Below are 26022 nucleotides of genomic sequence, written 5' to 3' on the forward strand. Positions count from 1 at the left end.
GAGGTTTAGAGGAGAAAAGGTTGCAATGGTGCAAAGGGATTGCCAGGTGTCTGGAAAAACACGCCACACTGAAGGTGACTCTATGTTGTGCACACAACACGTGGTGCAAACATAGGGACAAACCTTGGTTCTCCTGGCATCCAGCAGCTGCAGAGCATGGGCAGAATGAACAGAAAAACAAATGTATGGTAAAAACAGAGCGTCAGAGCATGATGCAACAGAGACGGATGATCAACACAAACCGGCCAGAGATTTCAAATGAGAGACGCCCATCAGTCGGTCTGGCTGTCTGTTTATCAGCCTTAAGCACTCAATCATAATCATAACATACAGACAGAAAAAAATGACTTGTTGAGATTACCTTTCTGGAAAGAGATTTAAAAAACAGATTTTAAAATGGCTGTAATATTGGTTCAAATCAACCACAATGATTTTACATTCACGGATCTTAGATGGGTCTAATATTTATTTATATAAATAGTAGTGTTATTTATTTAAAAGTCTGGTTTGGTTTTATTCTGTCATTTACATATCCTTTATTTAACCATGTAAAAGACTCATTGAGATTTAAAATCTCTTTTCCAAGAGTGATCTGGCTAAGAGGGCAGCTTAACACATAGTTACAACAATAAATACAAACAAATACACCTATCACACAATACAAAGAGTGAGCACAACCTTTGAGTGAGTTAAAATGCAAAGCAGAACAATCAAATACATAAAAATGTGCAATTATCAATTTCAGTTAACATTAGAGTAGCAGTCACATTGACCAAGAGCTCTATTTTCTTTACTATTTAAAAGTGATTAAATTCCCCCACAGTGATCAGCTCAGACAGTTTCAGGTCCTTCTGTAAGGACGGCAAATTTAACAGCTTTTTTGTCAAGTTCTCTGTGAACCATAGGGATATTTTAAGAAGGACTTGACAATACAGAGAAAATCCAGTATCAAAATATTTTTGACCAAATATTGATATTGTGACGATACTGTAGTGTTGACTACTGGTACTGGTCACAAAATATTTACACTATGAAATTTGAATAAATAATTAGCAAATATATGATAAACAACAACAACAGCAAAACAGTGTGGTTGGGTGGTAAGTTCAGGAAATGACACACTTTATTGTGATGCAGCCTTTCAATATTATGATATCCAAAATCTAATATCTCATAATATCTCATATCACAATAGCAATATAATAATGACCTAGCCGTAATTCAAAGTGCTAGTCTAGTGGTAGTAGCAGTACAAATAATGTTGTGGTAGTTTAGCAGTGATCAGGTAATGATAAGATGAGGTATTACTAGTGTTTAAATTAATTTATTGAGGAGCTAAAACTTAAATGAAATGATAACTTGATTAATCAGTAAGATGACTGGCAGTAAATAAATCTGCCACTTATTTTACTGAACTGATTATTTCATTATTCAAGCAAAAATGGTGTACAGTGTAAAAATATGCATTTGTTGTTCCAGCCTCTCAAACATAAATATTTGCTATTTTTGCTTATGTGATTTTAAATTGAATATCTTTTGGTTCTCAATTGTTGGCCTGCCAAAAAAAGACACTTAAAGATGTCAACTTGGGCTTTGGAATACTGTGATGACAATTTTTCTGACAATTACAGACCAACAACCAATCAAGAAAATGTATGGACGGTATTAGTAAAGCATTATGAAAAAAAAATCTGTGCTTTAATCAACATGACTGAAAGATAAAAATCAACCATTTTACATTCCTTGTTGACTCACTTTAAACAGAACACATAGGATACTCTAAGCACGTGAAGCATGAGCTCTTCCCACCATCGGGGGGCAGTGTTTGTGTTATCAAAAGGAGCTGATCATTTTTTCTGGTAACTGCAGGCCTGCTGCCATCTTCAACAGTTTTGGTCACACTCCCTTATGTGAGTCAGTGCCATTTGGTCCGGCAACAGAAACCTGCTATTACATCTCAGACTTTACACTAAAGTAGTCTTATTCATTTACACATTGACATTGCTACTTTCATTTATATATACCTATATACTTACTATACTTATATAATTTACATTAAAAAAAAGATCTGTACACTGTCCTTTTTTTTTTTTTTTTTTTTTTTACTGGCAAATAAGTTCAAATACAGAGGTCTTCTTCCTCATACACATGGAATAGCCCTTAATAAAATAAAATATAAATCCTACTATGGATAGGAAATACCTTAAATTACCTCTTCTTAACCATAAATAAATACATGCAGGAATAAATAATATAGGAATGACTGCTTTTCTTTATGAGTAGTGGTTCATAAAAATTGCACAAGGGTAAAATAATTTTTTAAAAGCATGCTCTACTGAACAGTTGATTTGGCCTTCTATGGTAAAGGAATTGAAACTACACTAATGAAATTAAAATTGACTATTTGCTAAGATATAAATGAACTTCATTCACTGTTGTTAAAAGACACATTTAGTGTTATCCATTATATATACGGTGAAAAAGAAATCGTAAGTGTGATTTTTCACCAAAACCATGTTTTACCAAATTGTTGAGCTGGCCTTTTATGGTAAAAGTAGTGATGCTACGACAATAATTTACATCTTTTTAAGATGCTGTTAATACCAAATCTTTAATGTTAGTCCACTATATATTTGGTGAAAGAAATTAAGTCAGTGTCATTTTCATAAAGTTTTCAAAGTACTGTATTGGTAAATAGGCGTGGAAATAATGCTAGTGCTGGTAATACTACCGATTCCATGGTAACAAATTGATAAATGTTGGTATACTAAAGTAACAGTAAATGATTGAAACTACAGTAAATGATTTGTAATTTTGTTTTTTTCCTCTGTTTTACCATTACCATGAATGACCATCCCATTTGTTCTTGGCCTATATTTAAAAAATGATGTGTTTAAAAAATTAAACATTGATTCTTGTTATTATAGCATAGTACTCAGTGTTAAACTAAAAACTGGCACCTCTTAGCCTTCATAAGTACATCAATATTAGGTAAGCAAAGTCATCCAGTGGGCCAGATTGGTTCATTTGGTGGGCCGGTTCTGGTTCGCTGGCCATATCTTTGGAGCCTTTAAGAAATGAAACCCAGCAAATATTGATTTGTTGCTACACTGCTTTTACTTAATGCATTCAATAAGGCCCAGAGCAATATTCAAACTGTTAAAACAAAACCTTTTTCTCTCTTCTCATAACTTCTCTCTCTAACCTCACCTGACACTGCTCTCTCTCCCCTCCTCATCAGTACTCCCTTTCTCTGCCCTGATCAATAACCTGCCGTCTTGGAACTAAACTGCAGGAAGCAGCCCAGTGACTCCATTTGCATAATTGCACTGTGGGTTAAAATGACTGTATGGCTGTTTCTCCCAACGTCTACGGCAGAACTGTACCAGTTCCTGGGAGTCAGTCATGACTCAGCGGATATTTGCGTTGTGGTCATCATACCTCAAGAGAAGGCTTCTCTTTCGCTGCATATCCTGAAAATGAGCTTCCAGAGGTTTCACAGAGTCAGGGAGAGATGGTGAGCTACAGTGCAACGCTCTCTAACTGACACCTGGGGCAGCCAGGGGTAACTGGCTGTCATAAATCCTTCTGTGCAGAAACACAAAATCCTTTGGAGAGCTACAATAGACAAGAAATTGGATTCAGTCATTTTTGACCAAAACCTCTCTAAAAATGCCAAAAAGCTTTATGTGCTTACATGCAAGTTAATTACACATGCAAAGGTATATTTCAGGTTAGATCTTTCACAGTGTTTGTTTTGTCACCTGGGTAAAACTGTAAATTAACAAGATTAAGGATATGTGACGGCGGATGTTACTGACATGGGTCTGCCCTGGTGAAACTACAATATTCTGAAGATAGATGACTAAAAGCACATCTTTTCTGTCATTACAAATCAAAATATTTTTGCTGTTTTTCTTTTTTATAAATATGTTTTTTTTTTAAAATATACCTGATGATTTTTTTTACTTGTCTGTTTTAATTTGTTGCCTTTGTGAAAAACATTGAAATGTGGATTCTGAAAAGTGTTCTATAAAGATTATTATTATCAATATTATTGTTATCTTAGAAACTTTGCCTTGTGCAATGGAACAATGTTGTTTGATGCGGGCTACAGCCCAGTGAAAAATATGACTTTATTTTTATGAACAGCCGAACGGTGCATTGCTTTAAATGTTGCTACTGTAAGGAATTGCAAGACAGCACAATCTCCTTTCCCCATGTAAAGGATGTGCCAGTCAATCTTATGGCAAAGGAGACCAGAGAGGAAGCACTGAAGCACCTTTCTTTAGCATTTAGAGAATTCACCCCGCTCTAATTATACCACCCACTTAGATACTTGCAGGTTGTATCACTTAGTCACAAATGTTCCCATTAACAAAAAGTACAGCTGACACATCATGATCATCATGCATTCTGTCCTAAAACTCCTGAGAAATCATCCTATAGTTGAGGCATTTCTCTTGAAACCATAAATGCATACCTCATAGAGGAGCTAAAGAAAGAAATCTGCAGTCTTTAATGACGAAAGTCACCAGGAGTCCTCTGGGTACTCTGAATGTCTGAAAGAATAGCAATCAATCCATTGGTTGTTAAGATATCTCACTAAGAAACAAAACTGTCAACCACCAGGTCAGCAGGCTTCATCCTCTGGGGATCATAAACATCTAGACTAAAATTCCTGGAAATTAATCTAATAGTTTTTGAGATACTTCAGTCTAAAACAAAGTGGTGAAGTAACCAACCAACTGAAACCCCTAAGCTATTTTGTACATAGATTGATACTTGAAGCTAGTGACATGCAGTTCTTTTAACAGGTGGCACAGGCACGAGCAGCTATATGTGCGCTATAGAGCATATGTATGTGTTGAGAGAGAGTGGGTGTTTGTATCTGACAGATGGACAGCTCCAAAGTGCTGAGTCGGAGCAACCTACTGCTCACTACATTCCTAATCTCTGTGTTGTATGTCGTGATGGCTGACAATATACAATTACACAGCACGCCAGCAGACGTGGCATTTATTCCTCTACAATCAGCGAAAAGAAAAGTACAGATCGTGGAGAAGACAGAAATCTGAGTAAGGACAACATGAGTTCAGTGACACTAAATTACGAATCATGTTTTTTTAACAGTGTTTACAAGTGTTCAGCCAGTGTTCAGAGGGCCATTTAAAATATTTTATTCATATTCCTGTTTATCATCTTAGGAGTAAAAAATGTGCCTGCACAGATAGTTCTCCTCATTTAACAGAACATCCCACTCTTCTGTTAAATGACAATCCTGGATCATTGTTTAGTTTGATAAAGCCAAAGACCCCATGCATTCTTCCTTTACTTTACTGAGTGTCACTGTAAAATAAATGATAATATGAAGTATACACACACACGTCTCTAAAGGTTGCAAAATCTAACCAATAACACTTATGATAATACATTTTACTATAATAACATTATGAAAATATTGCTCAAAAAATAGGCTCTCTGCACTTTGAGTATACATATCTAGGAAAGGTATACTTTTTCTTCAAAAAAGAAGCTCTACTGCTATTACACATAAAGCCTGTTTACCACGTTACCCACATATTCATGTACTTGTGTATATATTTGTCATGACTTCATTAGGAGAGTTATTTATATACAGTTCGTTTATGCACTGCACCACACTCTCTGAGTGCAGAGCCTTCTGCTGCTTCACACAGACAGACAAGCAAAACGCTGGACGCATGCAGCGAAACTGAAACTAAATCATTATTTGTGCTAGGTCTAAAAGTTTACAAGAATCACAAAAAGGGACACACACACACACACACACACACACACACACAAACACACACATAAAATAAAGAAATGAGAAGTTTGCTGAATTGAATAATGGTTTGAATGATTGATAATTCTGTTGCCTATCTGTGTTATGGTGAGAAGCCAAATGTGACACTGAGAATAAATGGATCGCCAAATCCAAAGCGATACTACACACTGGACACTGGTTTATTTCAAGCACAGAATATGCAACCGGAGGAAAGTTCATCTGTTTGCCTCTCAGTGGCTTGTTTACACATTTTGTTTTGTTGAAAGTCGATACATCTATAGTTCTGCTCCTTTAATTTTTGTAAAATTTTTAACTATCCATCAAGAATCCGATAGGATAAGATCCAATTTAAAGAAGAGGGATAGCAACCTTCTGTATACAGTATATCATCAACTGGAAGAGGACAATACTGGACAGCTGCACATGCACTGGAACATCTGTTAGGCTGTAGCATATGTTCTAAGCTCTGTGGTTTATTATGTATTAAATCTTTGGCTTCACACTGATGCAAAAATGATACACAGCCTCTCAGTAATGAAGTGAAGCTGTATAATTTCACAGGGATTTTGCATGAAAGCCAGACAGCCAGCCTGCCATTGCAGGCAATCAATAAACCATTCAAACAGATATAAAGGTGGACGTTCATCTACAGTGATGTCAACGAATTTAATGCCCTTTCAAATTACAAAACCATTCTCATTCTCAGTTTTGATTCAAAATAATGCTTGGGATACACTCTTTGGTTTAAGCAATGCTTTCTTCCTATTTGTGTGCATAAAGTGGGACAACGGAGAGTCACTTAGAGCCCTAAACCATGCGATGTAGAGAAAAAGCAGTGATCCTTCATCAGCTGCTACATGCATGTATGTGGAGTTTAATACTGCAAACATCAGGCAAGATACACTAAGCCATCAGTAACAACTATACCCATCTTGTCAGAGCACTTTTCCTTTTTTTACAGCATCACTTCTTTCACTCTATCATTGCTGCATATCTTGTCTACTAGTTACAAAGATATAAATCAGATTGCTTCACTTATTCTTTTTCTACCTATAAAATGTCAGCGAGCATAGAAAACTATCTTTGATATGTGGACACGAGGTGCCAAGGATCAAACTGCCAAACCTGAAACTAGTGGACTACCTAGAGGTGTGATTCTCTGATGGAGCTCGATTAGGCCTGACCCAACTCGCCGGGTTCAGGCCAGGCAGGACTGCAACTTCTCACTTTTCCCTCTGGCTTGAATCTGGTCAAGTTCTCACCAATTTAACATTTATTTATTTATTATTTTTAAATGAACATGTGGTGAACTGTCTTGTGCTTAAATGGCATTTTGGCTGGAGCTGTAATGGAGTGAATCAAGAGGAAAAGAGAGAGATAGAGAGAGATAGAGAGATAGAGAGAGAGATAGAGAGAGATAGAGATAGAGATAGAGAGAGAGAGAGAGAGAGAGAGAGAGAGAGAGAGAGGGAGAGCGCATATGTGAGAGAAGGATGGGAAATGGCAGTGTTTGCCTCTGCCTCCCCAGCAGTGGGAGCGATGTTTGTAACATGCAGTGGAGAGTGCTAATAATCATCTGCGTGCTGCATCACCATAAATCGCCGTGCATACGTGGTGCACCAAGGGACTCGGCTTGCCGAACCTGTCATGCATGATGACAGACTAAAAGGAGGATGAGAAGAAGGAAAAGTGGTGCAAGGAAACACACCAGCCCCCAAATTTGGTGATATACCTGCATTTATGGTCTTGAAAAAATCTAGTCCTCTTTGTCTAAGAATGAGACAAGACTGAGCAAAAGTGCAGCCAATTCCAAGACAAGACCTTCAAAAAGTGGTCACAAGACCCAGACCGATTTTGAGTACTACAATACTGCAGAGTGGAATACTTCTTGAGCCACAGTCCCCCGTACAAAGAAGTAAAATTTCAGTGGAAAAGAGTGGAATTAATTGTTTTGTCCAATTCTTTTTAGAGAATACATCCTTATTATTGGATTCTCACTTGAGATGGACATTTTTGCACTGTTGACACTGCTCTGATCTAATCTAAAGCCGTGCTGTTCTGGAGAAAAAGACACCAGCAGACTGTAACATGTCTTATCCCCTTAGCTTTGTTCTTCCATCCTCCACTCCCATCTTAATCTCACCAGCCTCACTCTCTGTAAATGTTTCCCTGCTGTAAATGTTGAGAGACTCCTCATTTCTTCACCTTCTTGTCCTCTGGATGACGCAGCAGCCATCTTATGTGCTGACACTGGGGGAGGTGGTTGCCACAGGAAGAATCCATGAGCTCTTTTGACTCACATGATACTTCCTGTGTCAACTTGAGCTCATGAAATGGCTAAAAACATCAATACCTTTGCTCATCACGTATATGTGCCTGAGCAGAGCTTAATATTAACTCAACACACTGACGCAGTGTACAGTGTGTGGGGTTCACACCTGCTGCATCACCGTATACATGAATCATACGTGCAAACGACTAATTGTGACTATACCTCTCCCACACAGAACACAGACTGGCGGTGATGACTAAACCTCTGCACACATTACCAGCTGCTGCAACTACAAAGGGAAGAAACCTCTAATCACAAATGCAAACATCCCCGTACACATACACAAACATAATGTACTATATGCATCCACATGCACATTTATTGCAACACAATCAGCAGAATGTTGGCATTGTACGTTTCTGCAAACCACACCTGCACACTGTTATGTAGAAAACTTACATTTCAGTATTAATATATATTTTTAATATAATATTTTAACACATGGTTATGTTTATTTTAACAAAAAAAAAATCTCTTTTTGTGTCATTACCGAAATCTGGTGCCAATTTAGCAGTGACAATCTAAGCTGCGCATGTTCACACACTGCTCTGTAACATGTAACAATTGGTAGCTCGCAGTGGGGGAAAAAAAACAAAACATGTTATGTCTGGTTACATGGTATCCATGCACAGACAGGGCAGTGTGATATGGGAAGCTCAGCCTCCATTTTGGGGATTGCGTTGATAAGGGCTGACTGGGTGGCTGAGCAGCAGTGGTCATGACTGAGTCAGATATGGTCCGCTCTAGCTCACACACTTGCCTCCAGCAGCTCTCGTCCAGCTTCAGCACGACAAAACATTCTGCTGAATTCGACTCAAACGGATTAACGTTATAACAGCCGGAGCTGGTTACGCAGTACATTAAAAATGCGCCTCACAAAATAGTCCTGGGCTAATCATTACCTCTAGTCATGACCATCGACTGTCTTGATTGAAGCTCTGCAGGCTACGGCTGGTATTTCACTCACAGTAGAGTCTTTGCTTTACAAAACACATGGAAGACAAACTAATGCCTGAATGGCTTTCTTCTTTTCCTAAGACATGGTAAAAAAGAATCAAATATTCCCAGATCTTATTTTTCACAAAATAAATAATGCACAGCATTTGCTCAAGCTAATAGAGACCTAAGGCACCTGATGCAATTGCAAAGGGTGCAAGCCAGATGTAATGATTGGCCCGAAATTACTCCATTATTAAAGAGGCAATTTGCTCCTCACTCAGCCTCTCAAACCATCCCACCGTAAGTATACACTTACGTAAGGACGCCTCACAGCCCAGAAATCATGATAGAAAATCCCAATTATAGTAACAAGGCACATCTGCCTTTTATTAGCCGACATACTTCATTAATGAACCCAACCAGGAGGGATAAAAATATCATTCAATGCGGAGTCAGAGCGTACAATGATGGACACGACAGGCTGACTATGAAAAGAAAAAAGTCTTTTCTTTGTATCGAGCACAAAAGGCATGAAAGCCCACACTGTACAGCTTTCATATTCTGCCGGACACATTCAGCTCCTACAGAGTGTGAAGGCAGGCTAAAAATATAAACAAGGAGTCACGCTGAGTATTTAATCGTACCAAGCATAAGGAATAAGTGAAATGATGAATGGCTCGGGCGCTGTCAGTGGCAGTGCTGCTTTAGCTCAAACCGGCACATTCTCCTCCCAAATGGGTCTTGGCAATATATCAATATAATCATCATCTTCATCATCATCTTAGATATTTGATATTGCAGTATTGTAAGTATTGTCTTTTCCTGGTTTTAAAGGCTGTATTACAATAAAATTGTGTACATTTTTTATGAATTTACTAGATTGTTATTATTTGCCTTTACTTGGGCTGCAACTAATAATCAAGTGGTAACTAATTTAATGAATAATTTCATAATTGATCATTGATCAGTTTGAGTACTTCCTCGGAAAAACAGATTCCAGCCTCTTAAATTAAAATATTTTTTGGTTTCTCTATTCTTCCATTACAGCAAACTGATATCTTTCGGTTTAGACAAAACAAGAAATTTGAGAACATCATCTTGGGCTTTGGGGAACACTGAACGACATTTTTCACCATTTTATGACTTTTTTTTGTGACCAAACACTAATCATTTAATCAGGAAAATAATCAACAGATTCAAGTTGCAGCCCTAGTCTTTAGCTGCTTAATCATTACATCAACATTACTGAGGATTATTTGTCAAAAATCTCATTGTGCAAATATTTTGTGAAAGCAAAAACAGGATTCCTGCAGCTTAAAGCAAGATAGATTTCAGACTTTTTTTATTGCCACTTTAATTAATTTTAAGCCAAATTTTCTCATCATCAAAATTGAACAACAATTTTTCTTTCCCCCCAAATGTTTAGCATGACATAAAATGTGAAACGTCTTTGGTCCAGTGAAAAAGGTAGATTATATGCATCAAATGTTGAAGGAAAAAAACAACCTTTTTTCAGCGAAACTCATGGAAGACAATTAATATATTATATTATCATAAAAGTATCTTTTGGGTTTACCAAGTGAAGAGGGAAATATCTGGCACTTCTGTCTGATTTTCTTTGCGGTTTTGTGTTTTTGTGAGATTCAGCTGCTTGGATTCCCATCATGACAAATTTAGAAAGAGGAAGTTATTAAATTATTTAACAAAAAAGACATGTTACCAATTATTTTGAAATTTTACAATGCAACGTCAGAACGATTCATAAAATTCTTAATCCAGTGTCTGAGCATTTTTAAGAATTTAAGTAATTTTAATACCAATTAAGGCCTTATTTTTAGATTAATAAATTCAATGCCTTTTCAGATTTTTTAAGGATACGCGGGAACCCTGACCAATAGTCAACCTACAAGGTCATCGCAATAGCGATATAAAGGTATCTGGTAAAAAATATTGTGATATTTGATTTTCTACATTTCACCTAGCCTTACTCCCAAACACTGTCCCCTTTACATTTTCATGAATCATAAGGATATAAAAGAATCAAAGTGCCTCTGGCTTTGCTCTAGGGATCACCAGCAGGTAAAACTGCGAGGCAGAGCGCTCCACATCCTTCCCCTCAGCAGCATGGCACTGCTTCAGGGATGAGTGGCAAACTGCAGCCTCTTTAACCTCCAGTCAAATCAGGTAAGTCACGAATGATTCGTTTTAAATGGGAACATTGGCGCGCACAAATGCAGGCAGACATGCACAAAGACAGTCTCATTTAAGGGTCACACTCATGGTATCCTGCTGTGACCTTGAAGGGTGAACAGTGTTGAGTAATGAGTGGTCCACTGGCTGCTCAGCGTCTGACAGCATCATTCAACCAGACTGACGGAAACGCAGACAGACTGCCACGAAGACCACAACCAGCTGGCAAAATTCAGCCTTTATGTTGCTCGGGTGGTCGCACAATCCGCTGCATCATGCCACAGAACTGCCTCAAAAACACCTAGCTAGTCAAGCAATACGCTGACCTCTTCCACAATCTACTCTTGTGTGTCATGCAGTTTTCCTTGCAGCTGAAATATCAAACAAAACCAAAGTTCTGTCTGTAAACAGAAACTATTATTAAATGTAAGTGCTGTAAGTAATGTTTGTTTGTTTTCATATGTTTATTATTTCCATTTATAGTATTTTCTCTTGGCTGTAAGAAAAATACACAAGGGGCAATTAGGTGATTAAAAATAAGAGTTTAGTTGCTAATTTCTACATTTAGCAATCAAAAAACAGACTGTTATGTATCTGAAAATATAAAACTGAAGGCTAGATGAACAGAGGTCGGCAGTGAGAGATGATCAAAGTCAAAGTAAGTAAAGGGAAGACAGAGGAAATGGCAAGAGAGAGGGAGAGTGTTTAAGCATCCTTGACATTTGTCTCTGGGCCTTGTGCCTACTGTTGTCAAGTACTGATTTAACTGGGCCATGACTACACCCCCACACTGAAGCAAGAAAAACACCTTTTGACATCTCACACTCTTGTGCCAATCTGATAATAACCTTAGAAAAAAATAATAAAATTGTGGCTGCATACAGAATTCATCTGCTGGCAGTGTCATCGGGCTTTTTACCTAATTATTAAATAACTAAGAATGAGTTTTCATTGTCAAAGTTATGAAATATAAAATGTTTTCATATACTGCATAATGCTCAGTGTATCAGCTCATGTTTCAAAAACTAGATTATTGCAGGGTTTTGTATTTCCTGTGGCTCAAGTGGTCTCTCTGACATTGATTCCGTACTGGAGTACTATGTGAGGAGAGTGCGTGTTAAATATTTATGTGCACAAAGAACTCTTTCCAGAAAGGTTTCCACAAGTACTGAAAAACATGACTGACTGCATATTTCTCTGAACTCTTGGAGTGAGCGTGACAGTGGTCTATTGCAGACAAGAGAATGGAAAGCAGAGACACGCAGATCAAAGAGGAAAGTAGAAAGACAGCAGGCTGAAATTCAGTGCAGTACTGAGTAGATTATGACAGTTGAGGGGGCTGCTCTCACCTGGTTCTCCTCATGAGTGACTCTCATCTGCTCTTTAAGGATTGATGTGCGAGCCGCCTCCTCTTTCCTCATTATCCTCTCCTTCTTCAGCTCAGGACTCCAGAAGCTCTTGATGCTGTTGGTGGAGGACCCCAACTTACTGTCCTTGAGGTCGAGCTCTCGGCGCAGCAGCTCATTCTCCCTCTGCATATCCCTGAGCTGGGCTTGCATCTCCAGCAGCTCCCCACCACTGCCCCGCACCGCCTGCCTCAGCAGAGCGGAGGGCACCCCCTGGTGGTGGTGGTGGTGGTGCAGCATGGAGAGGGAGCCCAGGTCACTGTAAGACAGAAGGTCAGCATGGGGCAGCCCCACTGAAGCAATGTTGGGACTGCTGCCCATGGCTGTGACGCGGCCCCCGTACATGGCCCGGCTGGTGGCGCGACCCAGAGTCATAGTGCCTTTTGGGTAGGTGGCAGTGGAGCCCACGCCCTCGTGGTCACTCAGGTACATGGGCCCCGACGTAGCATAGGCAGCGTTGAGTGACTGGATGTTCTCCATGGAGAGCGTCTTTCCCCCCGCACCACCCCCGCCCCCGCTGTTGGCCCTCCGATGGCCCAGTCTGGGGGACCTTGGCAGGCGCGGGGACCGTGCGGGGCTGCTCTCTATATGCCCTACAGCTCTGGCACTGCCGTACATGTCCTGTGAATCGGCGGTGTAGCCACCAGAGGGTCCTTAACAGGAGCACGCTGAAATGAGACTGCTCTGACCCTCTGAAGCGCACATGGGTGATTTATTTCATGTCTTAATGGGGGGAGTACTTCAAAGTCAGATCTGAGGAAACGGGAGAGAAGCACCTGTTAGATGATGTTTGTGTGTGTCAGATGAAAGACAGAGAGAAATGCATACACTTTCATTAAATACAAACGGTACTACAAGGTAAAACAAACAGATATGACCTGAAAGATGCTACAGGTGAGGAAATAGATAGCTGTGTTAGTTTTAAGGCTGTATTAGTCAAAATCAGCATACTGACAAACTGTCATTTTTTATGTGGCTCTTTTTTTCAAATGGCCCACAGAAATTTCCCAGCATCATCCTGGATTTCCCACTAGCCAAAATGTATCTACATCCCATTAATGTTGCTAATACAGGCATGGAAAACAGCTTCATAACCACACAGTACACTGGCTTATTAATCATTAGAACACACAATAAAATATTGTTATCTTATATCAGATAGGGATGTCTCGATCAGATTGGAAGTATCAGTTGATCAGGATTGGTTATTTTGAGCACACATCCGGCCTGATGCCTTGTTTATGTACCCGTCACACAGGTGTTGTAAACGGAGAGCTCAATTTGTAGCAGATATTCAGGTTTTATTGAAATAATGAATTTCTTTTTTTTACGTTCAACTTAAGCTACAACACCACTTTAAGTAAAATTGACATTTTTGTGGTTCATTCTTAGTGAACTAGTTTTACTATAATGCTGTAATAGGCCAAATTTCTGTTATTGTGACTGGGAATGTTTAGGTTAAGCTATAACACTACTTTCAAGTGTAATTGTGATATTACTTAATTATAGTGTTCTGTACGGTTTTTTTTTACATGCTACACTAAGTGGATTTGAGAGCAATTTCTGAAGAAATGTTTCAGGTTTTTTTAATAGTTTTGTTGTAAAATACAAATGCAGCAGTAAGTTAAATTGTTATATGAGCCTTATAAAAATATTTTTATTTTGTTTACTTTATTTTGTAAAAAAAAATACAATGAAAAACAAACCAGAAACTTTTTGGGTGCGTACATTTTTCTTGTATCGTATTGTAAAGCTACATTACATCATCAAGCATATACAATGGATTGATTTTAATAATTTTATAATATTTAAAGTGTGCATTGTGCAGCTGCATTACCCAGATAAATATGTATAAAGTACCTGATCAGGTATATCAGATCTGTCTGTTCTCATACAAGATAGTGAATTATTTTAAATTACTCTAAATTATGATACCCATGAAGTCGGGATATCAACCGTTAACTGTTAACTGGTTAACCGCCGACAACAGTTTTGACAGTTGACCATGTTAGTCCCGTTAGCATAGTTCAACATAAAGTCGCGTACTCACCGGGGCTACCTATGGAGGACACAGAAGGGTTGCCAGCATGTTGCGGCATCAACGCTGCCCCGACACTCGGACGGCATTTCCGGCTGTAATCGCCAAATTAGCACCGGTGCTAGCTAGCCTAGCTCTCACCATCCCCGTGTGGTGCGCAGGTCGGAGCGACCAAGGCTAACGTTAGCTAACCGGTGGAGACCGGAGGGTGGGCAGTCGATACGGTGTTTTTGCATGCTAACGCGGTTAGCCGGCTGTTTGTCAGCAAAGACAGCTGAGAAAATAATTAAATCATCCACATTTACAACGCAGACATTAACATTTCAGCTCCTCTAAGTGGACAGCGCTTTAAAATGCGGTGCTCAGGCTCACTGCGGCTCCGTGTTGTGTCAAAAACTGTTTCCTCGTTGAAATGTGTTTCCGCTTGTCTAAACCTGACCTAAGCCAAACTTTTTTTTTAATGGTTTCATACTTATTACACACTTACAACTTTATTGTTTTCTTTTACGAACCAGTTCAGTTATTTTAGTACTTGTTTTACTTGAAACACTGACATAATTCTATTGAAAAAAAAAATGCCTTTTGTATTTATATTTTATGCATTTTTAAAAAATATTTAGTATACTTTTAATATTTCCTCTTCTAACCCCCGCTTCTCTCTTTTGTGAAATATAAATTTTACATATTTTATATTATATGCATAGTCTGGCGAACTGTCCAGGGTGTACCCCGCCTTCCGCCCGATGACAGCTGGGATTGGCTCCAGCCCCCCCGCGACCCTTACGAGGATAAGCGGTTACAGAAAATGACTGACTGACTGACTATATTATATGCGTGGACCAAACTCTTTTGTTTTATTTTACCTTATTTCGTTTTGTTTTATTTTAATAACCACAGATGATATTTGTGAGGAAAACTGAGGTAGCCTAATGACAAAATAATCTCCCACAAAAAGTCTGGGTTTATTATTTCAAATGCTACAGGTTTTTTTTATGTTTGTTTGGTTTTTTTTTAGATTTGTGTTTATTAGTTTCTAAAAGGAAAAAATAACAAGCAATGATTCTGCTGTTAAGACCAAAGTAGCACTTAAGTGAGTGTGATATTTGGCTCTACTTGATCAGCTCTTCTTATATTTTCTGTAGAGAACAGAGTGATGTTTTCATACCATGTTTATTACTGTAATAACACGGCTGAACCACACTGATAGACTACAGGCTATCACAAATACACAGAAACACAGCAGCTGTTACTCTATAAAGAGCACCAGAGTACACCGCCATACACCACTGTGTTGAATCCAACAATACAAATCAATACAATGTCCCCAACTCAATTATAAAAGACAGCTAACATAATCAGGCCCATGGCATGTGACATTAAACAATCCTCTGCTGGATTGTATTGTCTCATAAACACATAAAACCTACAATTTAAAACAGACAAGGGACGTGCAATGATTTTATAACCACTGATGTTGTGCAATTCACAATATGCTGTATAGATTTTCCAGCCACAATTTTAATTAAAATTGCATAAATCAAAGGAAATTTAAATACCACAGAGCTTGCTGGCTAACAAGGAGAGAGGGATATGGGGGGGGGGGCTTAATTTTTAATGTGGTAATAATGGTTTTGCCGATTCATACCACCTCCAGCTTCAATATAGCACAAGATATATCACAGTCTATGATATATTTAAGCTCGAGATGACACATAATGGTCATTATTACATTATGGTAGATATCTTTTGGGGTAAAATACAGAGAGGCGTTTAACAACAAAGACGCTGAGAGACGGTTGTTAATGTCACAGGCTGTCTGGTGATGAATAACACCGGACCGTCTGTGAGACAAAAAATTAGACTCTTCCATCAAAGCGAACTACGGTACTTTCTCTCCTCTGGTGACACTTGCTGCTCAGACCCAGTTGCCATGGTGACAATGCCTGGACTAACGGAGATAAAGCACCTCAGTCTTCTGACGTATAACGGGGACATGAGTTTTCAAAAAAACGGTGGTCGGATGTAGATGGTGAGTTTTGCGGCAGTGCCAAGGTGATATGACAGGCTTTATACGAGCTCTCTTTCTAACAATCCAAAGTTTTTCTTTTTCTTTTGAGGGACGGATGAAATGGCATGGCACAGAAAACCATGTGTCAACAGGTCTCCTGAAATCCAGTGAGATTTTGGATGGCAGGACTCACTGAAGCATCATCTGTGTGGAAACACTGGGCGGGGGGGCGGCTGTCACTGCAGCCTGGCACAGGAGGTCAGACAGCACACCGTCATCTCTGTTAGTAATACTAAGCAAAAGGTGTCTACAAATAGGATGGAAATGAACTAATATAAAGAGCAAATCAACCACAATTTGTTAAAAGGCTCCTTTTTTCATCTTTGTCCCTCTGAGAGACACTGGCAAATTAAACTCACAATTTAAATATGCAGACATATGCAACAACAAACACTGCAGCTCTTATCTACAGTGGTCAGCCTGCTACAGCCGGTCTGTGAAGTCTGGTCAGGAAATGTTTTAAGAGCAAAAACAGCATTCAGCATTAGGCAGAAGAGAAAAACAACAAAAACATCTTGTAATAAATTAGAACTGACCTGCTGTATGTCTAGTCTGTTGAGGCTCAGCGTGTTTGTTTTTTGGTGAAACTGTTAGTGTGGATGATTCAACTCATTTTTGAGGCCTGACTGTGGTTTGCGGCGTAAAGCAAAACGTCCTGTGAAGCATCTTTCAGTCAGAGGTTGTTAGGATCTACATGTAATCACTGTTTCTCTTAGAGTTGTTTTTTTGGCATATGCTGTTATAATTTTTTAGACTTTTTCCACATCTTAAATGTTGTTATCGTGATTCAGTCAGCAATTTTCTGGCTTGTTTGTAACTCTTTACTGGGACATTTCACCACAAAATTAAAAATAATACATATTTTTACCTGTAGTTATTTATCAATCTGGACTGTTTTGGTGTAAGTGTAGGAACTATTTTCTCTTTACTACACCCACCAGCTGTATCACAGTGTAAAAGTAAGCATGCATCTACTCATGGATGAGAGACTTGTGCTCATGACAGTGGAGATGTAAACATTAATGTCGTCCTTTTCAGCAGACCTGTAATGTTAGAGAGCTAGCAATTGATGCACACTTCCTTCTGTGCAGTGATATTGTTGGCGGTTGTAGTTCTGTTGAAAGAAAATTGTTTCACATGAAACTGCTCACAACAAGGTCTGTGGATTATCTTGGGTAAGCGGGTCACAAAATGTTTTTTTGGCTCTTTCAGCACCACAAGCCGAGTGCCATATAGTTCCATTGTATTCAAGACAGGGCGGACATCTGTACGATCTCTACGACAGGTGGGAGGACAAATTTGTATTCATAATTTTGAAATAAACTATCCCTTTAAGTTGCTTATCTTAACTTGAACACTTCTATATAAAAAGTTTGTCAGCCATCTTACTAAAGCTGACACTCTGGTATTCAACTTCAGCTGTGATTGTCTTATGCAAAGCTGCCGTTGTATTTGTGAATTACAGGAAAACTATGTAATGTGATGTGTGGAAAAGTTTTTAAAAATTATGCCAACTGTGCCGCGCTGATGAGCCAGTGATCTGGGACATGTGCCATGTGAACGCAACTTCCATGCTTTGATTCCAGCTCCATTTTTGTTGCATGTCCTCCCCCTCGCTCATCATGTTTCCTGCCAATCTTCACTGTCAGCTATTTAATAATACTGTATGCCAGGAATATTCACTTTAAAAAAATCCTGATTACATATGCCAAATGGAGGAAAACACTGCTTGAAAGAAATGCTTAACACTACAGACGTATACCTCAAAAATAATCACACTGAACAAACATCTTAAATTAAATGCTGCACACAGTCTTTAACATAGGAGTGCCACAGTCACACATTTCACAGTGATTGCTTTCATCTTTACAGTAGTGTTGTGAGGAGCTAGAATTTCTGACCTCAGTACATTACCTCGAAATCTATTATCTAATCTAATCTATCTAATCTAATCTATCTATTGATGTTCAATATGTGACAAGATTAATTTGCAGTAGTTTGAGAATACTGATGGGTTTGATCAAGTGTTCAGTATTAGGCTGTTTGTTGGTTTGTTTGGTTTTTTTTTAATTAGTCTATTCATTATTTAGTGCAGATAATAGAAAAAATATCCAATTTTGCATACTGAAATGATGTTACTGTCCTTGGCAGTCAGAAACCGAAAGATTTTCAGATTACAACAATATAAAACAGAGAACAAACTGTACATCCTCTCATTTTAGATGCTGATATCAATGAATCTTTGGTGTTTTGTTTGATACATGGCTTAAATATGCATCGTTTTGTTGATTGACTAATAAATCAATTGACTAATTCTATCTGCAAGTATACGTATAATGAACATTTAAGTCAAATGATGAATAAGTTTTGTAGAAATCTCAAATCCCTGGAATGTTGTACACCACTTTATATCCAATCAAAAACAAAATACGGTGACGGATTCCCGCCCCCCACACACACACTCACAAATAAACACAGCACCAAAAGGCACATCTCTCAGTGGGCTGTGCAGAGGGAAATGACCCAAGTGCAATAACAGAGTATCATATTATTGCAGAAACAGTGATAATACTTGAGTGCCGCCAGGGATTCCAGCTGAGAAGGCCAATAATCCTTCACCCCACCCCCACGATACAGCAGTGGTGGACTGTAAGTACATTTACTCAAGTGCTGTACTTCAGTATTAATTTGAGGTACTTGAACTTTACTTGAGTATTTTATTTTCATGTCACTTTATACATTTACTTCACCACATTTCAGAGAGAAATGTTGTACTTTTTCCTTCACTACATTTATGTGACATAAAAAAACATAAGAGTTTCTAAAATTTGTTTTAATAAAATCGAGTACAGCTGCAATGACGAGTTGATTAATCAATTAGACGATTGACAAAAAATTAATTGCCAATTATTTTGATAAACATTTAAGTCTTTTTCTTTTTTTAAATGATTTTAAGTATTTTCAATTTTGTTTATAATTTTGAGGGGAGGTATGGGTTTTTTTTCTCCTATATTGAATAATTTTGACTTTTAGGGTGACATTTCAAATTTTTTTTCTAATATTGAGTTTTTTAATGTTTTATTCTAGTTTTTATTTTGAAGTTTTGGGTGTATTTTTTCTCCTTTTTTATATATATAATTTTGGCTTCGGGATGTTTTTTAGTGTCTTTTTAAATAATTCTTTTAATAATAGTTTGTTTGTTTTTCTGTTTTTTACTTGTACTTTTAACACTTTAGTACATTTTAATGATTATATTTACTTGTGCTTGACCTTTACTTGTAACAGAGAATTTTCACAGGGTGTCAATAGTACTTTTATTTAAGTAATGGATCTGAATACTTCATCGGCTACTGCTATGCATTTATCTTTACAACAAACAGAAGATGCATAAATACACTATGAATAACCACTTAAGGCTGTTACAGTTTAATATATGGTCTTTTTCATGCAGATTTTTGACACACGTGGCCATGCTGTCACTTCCATTTCTGAGCTGACGTCATTGCCACACTGCCCAGGTATTACTGAGCAATTACAGACACCAGGACCTGAAAACCTTTCAGCAAATGCCAGCACAGACCTCTGAAGAAATTATGACTGGCAATTCAAAGATCAGTGATGTGTTAACAGCGGGGAGGATACAGATGTTCTGACAGAAAGATTTCACCACAGGCGATGATGAGTGTATCTGTGGGGTCAGGGAGACCCTTTTTCTACGAGGCGATCGTGACATTTTGAAGCCAGCATGCAGGCATTTTGTTCCTCCTCAAAGCTGCACTGAATAAGACTAAAAAGCAGGAATCTTTGACTGCGAGGACGTGCTTTTGAGGTCAGAGCGCATGTCTGGGGCGGATAAAGGACATTTTTTTGCTATAAATAGCCTTTACAATGGGTTAATAATAAAGGAATTGAATGTGAAAAGAAGCTCCTTCAGTGCGGTGCAGTGCTACTTGAGCAACACATGCAGCCTCCTCATCACGTATTCTACTACACAGTATTAACGCCCCCGTGCTTCCCACTGACTTCCATGGTTGGTTGATTGGATGAGAAAATGTAAATGTGCGAGTCCAAATGGCCTGATCATCCTCCGGGATCTCGAGCCGGCTTAGAAATGGCTGGTGAATGCAAAAATGACTGGGATAACACGATGTTTATCCTTACCACACAGGCTTCGGTTTTCAATTCAAATGTTTATCATAATGTCTGCAGGCTGATGTGCAGGTTCAGTTAGTTGATGCAGCATAGGAAGCACGACCGAGCAATTGACAGCTCATTGGGCCTACATTTTCGATAGCTCCGGCGTGGTTTGCGTCGAGCACCTGAACACACCAATGAAACATTAGTCGACTGAAAACCTTTTATTTTGAAATACGGCGCTGCTTAAATAGTCTCGATTTTAAATGCAGACTCACAGGTTATCAAGTGATTGACTGTGTTCATGCAATCAACGAATGTTTTTTGGTTTTTTTTTTTAAACGCACATAGCCGGTTCCTAATTCCGCCAGATCGCGCACAAAACGCGAAAACGACAGGACGCACGTGTCATTAGTTCGATAACGCCACGCGGATGAAGTGGGTGCAGAATAAAAGATGAAAATGTACCTTGATCGATGTTAATTCCTCTCCTTCGCCGCTTTAGACGGCATCTTGTCGCCTCCATTCACCCCAGCAGCCTCTCTCAGCATCCTGCGCTGTCATTGGGCAGCGGACACGCTCTCTCTCCTCCTCTACACACCAGGGAGCAGCATCACCACTACTGCAAGTGGCAGCTGGCAGGAGGGGATGGGCGGATGAGATGCGGTGAGCGGCCTGCACTGAATTTCACATCATCTTGGTACTGAACGATGATCATTGGCCGCGGTCGCTCACATTAGTTGAAGATTTTTTTTTTAGTTTTTAATTCGAGATCTTGTTGGATTTTGTTTTCCATCAATCACCGAGGTTTACAAGTGACCGGAAATACTGTAGTTACTGTACATTTCAGAGGAGGTGGACCTATTTCTAAATTAGATGTGTGGCTTGGATCAGCAGTCAAATCTGTGAGTAGAGCCAAAAGCAGTGCTTTTTTAATGAGAGCATTTTTTACCCTTAGTCTTGACTGTTAGGCAGCTCTCTCTCCCACACTGTAAACTGCCAACATCAGTGGCGGACCTTTCTATAGGTGACTGACATTTATGCCCCCAGCCCCCATTATTATTATCATTATTATTATTATATGGTGGGATCATAGACTGTATATAGAGATGGATTGGGGTGCCTGGTGGCTCAGTGGATAGAGCGGCGCCCCATGTACAGAGGCTGCATCCTCGCCGCAACGGCCGTGGGTTTGAGTCTGGCCTCAGCCTTTTGCTGCATGTCTCCACCTCTCTCTCTACCATTTTCACGCTCACACTGTCCTGTCGATTGAAGGCAATAAAAGCCCAAAAAATAATCTTTAAAAAAAAAAAAAAATTAGGGGTCGCCCCCACGACCCCCCCATGCTTAAGTGAGGTTAAAATATCCAAGATAGGGGCGTTGCCATCTTGCAATGGTGATGTCATTGTGAGCCAGAGTCTGCACAGTAGTGATGTCTGCGGTAGGGTAGTTCCCGCCAAAACACCCTTCTGACCAAAAGCAAACAGCGACGTTGGATGCGAGCACATGAATTGGCTGTTGCAGCTGTCAATCATGGCAGAAAAATCCCCTTTTATATAATTAGCTCACTAAAACCAAACCTATCATAACAACACTTGAACAATCATCATGCTGATGAGAACTTCCTTTGTGTACTTTTAGTTTTTAGTTCGGCCTGTGTCCCATTCGGTAACATGGAGGGACGGGCTTTATGACCTATACTGCAGACAGACACCAGGGGGCGATCGAGATTGAAATGTTACACTTTGGGGGAGCTGTCATGTTCTCCATCTTTATATACAGTCTATGGGGGGGATGCATAACAATATCTGCACATCAATATCCACATCAGGAGATATTGGCTTTAAAATGAAATTGCAGAATCAGCCAACATGCTGATTTCTACCAATATCACAAACTGAAATGTTTTAATTTTTGGCAAAGTGAACAGGTACAAAACATCAGCCATAGGTTGAAGTATTTTTCTGATTTTGCACAATGAATGAATATGACAAATATGGAAAAGCACTGTATTTTATGTCTCCATCTGCTGGCGGGCCATCACAGTAAGAGTATGCATGATATGATATTCATCCACTACAGAAGAGATTTGATAATCACTAAAAAACTGTGTATATCAATATCTTTATCAGTTATCAGCCAAATGAGTCATTATATATCGGATGTCAGCAAAACATCAAATATCCTGCATCCTTAATTATATCATTTTTTTGCACTTGAAAGAAAAAAAAAGAGAAATCGTGGAGAACAAATTAGGAGAGCATCAGAGTAACTGAAAATGAAAAGGCAAAAGCCATCCCGAGCACAGAAAAAAAATTGTGACAATAAGACAACAAGAAATTTGCACATACCTTGTTCTGTTATTGTTTGTTATTTTTGTTATTTATGCTGATTCCTCATTTGCTCTTGTTCTACTAATAAACACAATAATTATGATAATGTTGTTAATAATAATAATAACAATAGCACAGTGCTCCACAAAGACAGAAAAAACAGAGCCATGATCAAATAAAACACAGGAATTATTTTTTAAAAAAGAAAGAAAAACAGTTATAAAGGAGAATATAAATTATTAAAAGCATAGAACATCTTTCCTAAATCATAACACAAAATTTTCACTGCACATATTAGTAATAACAACAACGGCAGTTGAAACTTGCCTAGTGCACCCTGTTTGCTGGGTCCAGCACTGACCCTTATGAAACCATTTTTATTTAATGCTGTAGGTTAAATAATACCAAGCGACAGGACTCTGCTAATCCCAACAAGGAAGGGAGGGGATTTGTGTGCCTGACAGGCCGAACGCTGGGGGAAATAAAATTCTTTTTATCTTCATCTGTCATCTATCCTGTAGGCTAATTTCTTCCTCCTTCACAACTCTTGCACATCTGATCCACTTAATTCTTATTGGCTGAACAGCAGAAACAGAATTACCTCCAACACCGCTTGCATTAAACTGGATCAAGTGTGCAGAGACAGATGAAATAAAAGCACGCACCAAATGGAGAGACTTGCTTTCTTGCAGGGAGCTGGATGGCAAGATCATGGTGGAGGTACATATACATATATATATACAAAACTGCTCTTTTTGTGATGAACACTCTTGTTTTACACCTTTTTGGCATTGGTCTTACACTAAGAAATACTAGAAGGACATTTGCAGATACATCATGGACCATATCTTTAAAAATTTACAACAAACAATAATTTTAGGAAATTATTATGGGATTATTTTGGTATTTGGCTTTCTAAATTACCCCCAAAAAGAAGGCAATGCACATTTTCCAATTAATTTATTAATGATTTTACCAAAGCACCTCATACATAAATGTAAGTTTAACAATGAAAAACAACATCGCCAGTTTTCTGATTTTATTAAATTTTATATGAAAGTACTCACTGATTCAACTTACAAAAAGGCACTAAAGGCACTTTGATATTTGTATGCCTTATAATATTTTTATCTAATGTAATATCCCCCTTGCTTTTTGTTACTGTTTTGTTTGTATATATTAAATTGTATACTTGATTTTTGTTACACACTGTTGTGTAAATGATGGGGGGGGCGGTTATAGTACAGCAATAGGCCTATAGATACGAGAGTAGTCTTCTCATCCAGCTTTTGCCAAGAAAGTGAGTAAGCGCATTTCCCCAAAATGTCAAACTATTCCATCTAGTTTGAAGTGTGAGCTGAACTGAGACCGGTGGTCTGTGGTTTTACGTCAAACAGTTGGAGGAGAAATGACACAACCAGCAAAGTAAAGCCGTGACGTACTCTGGTGTCTTTTATAACAGAATGTGGCGGCTCAACATTATAAATCACATTAGCCTGAGGTTTCCCATAGTGAGCGGCTCTGACAGAGGCACTTCTGTCGCAGCGTGAATCAATCTAAACTCGTGACTTCACACACTGTGACTTCACCATGAGGTGAGTACGTCCTTCAGAAGTGTTTGAACAGACAGCTCTGCAGGCTTTTCCAAAACTAAAACAATGTCCCCCTGGCTCCTGGCTTCCTCCTGCTCCCGCCTGCCTTCAGGCCGCCTGGAATTACAGGGACTTTCTCCCATTTTGCATTGTAAACACTGACACTAAGTGTGCTTGACAGGGCCCAAAGGAGAGGCATCAGCATTTCTGCGTCCTGAACACAAACACGCAGAGTCCCTCTTTCTTTGCTCTTGCACACATACAATATATGAACAGGAAAGAGAAGAAATAAGAAGCCCTTGTTTGCTCCAGTTGATTGAATACTTATTTCCTCTGTGTTCTACCTACATTTCCATGATGAGATCCCAATAACAGGCAGTGGTGGAAAATACTCTGCTACAAGTAAAAGTCCTGCACTGAAAATGTTTCTTGAGTAAAAGTAAGTATAATCAGAAAAATATACTTGAAGTATCAAGAATCAAGTACCTAATGTAGAAAAATCTTACCCTTAAAATCATTAGAAAAAAATGATTCGACAAAAAACACCTAAAAACCACCAAACTTATATAAATTTGTTGTTTGTTTTTTTTTTTTTTAAAAAAAAACGTCCAGAAAATTAAAAATTCATTTAAAAAACCCCAGAAAAAACATCCCAAAACCCTTAAAATTATGTAAATTATGTAATTTATGTTGTTTTTTTTATACATAATGCTTAATTTGTAAAGTAACTTAAGTGGTCAGTTAAATGTCTGAAATGACATGAAAATAAAATACTCAAATAAAGTACAAGTACCTTAAACTTATACTAAAGTACTTGAGTAAATGCACTGAGTTACATTCCACCTAAGCTGTTTGATTTTTTTCTGTAATTTTTATCTTATTCTGATAAGGCAGCATGAAGAGTTCAAAAGCTGGATTAGGAAAAAGTGTTTACAAACGGGAGCTTCAAGGCGGGCATGTAACAGGTAGATCCCAATCCCAGGAATATAAACACCTGGAAAAATCTAAACTCTAGCACAAACTGAAACTAGCACTCATTGGAATAAACACAAACAACAAACTGACCAGGAACAGAAGCCCTCAGCTGGTATATAGAGGGAGTCACTGAGCAGAAGGAGCGGCAACAGGTGAAACTGATCAGGGCGGGGCAGACAATCCAGAATGGAAAGAAAATACACAGA

At 38.6% G+C, this 26022-nt stretch overlaps 1 protein-coding gene across 1 annotated transcript in view; it reads right to left on the reverse strand.

The window, feature by feature from the left end:
* erc2 (ELKS/RAB6-interacting/CAST family member 2) overlaps window positions 1-21459 on the reverse strand; it is a 53438-nt gene extending 31979 nt beyond the window's left edge. Inside the window, 2 exon segments of the mRNA XM_042495993.1 lie at window positions 12620-13429; window positions 21385-21459. Of these exon segments, the coding sequence (XP_042351927.1) occupies window positions 12620-13294 (675 nt within the window). The 5' untranslated portion in view covers window positions 13295-13429; window positions 21385-21459.
* Between the last annotated feature and the right edge of the window lie 4563 nt (window positions 21460-26022).

The sequence above is a fragment of the Plectropomus leopardus genome, chromosome 2 (genome assembly GCF_008729295.1).
Source record: "Plectropomus leopardus isolate mb chromosome 2, YSFRI_Pleo_2.0, whole genome shotgun sequence".
Lineage (NCBI taxonomy): Eukaryota > Metazoa > Chordata > Actinopteri > Perciformes > Serranidae > Plectropomus > Plectropomus leopardus.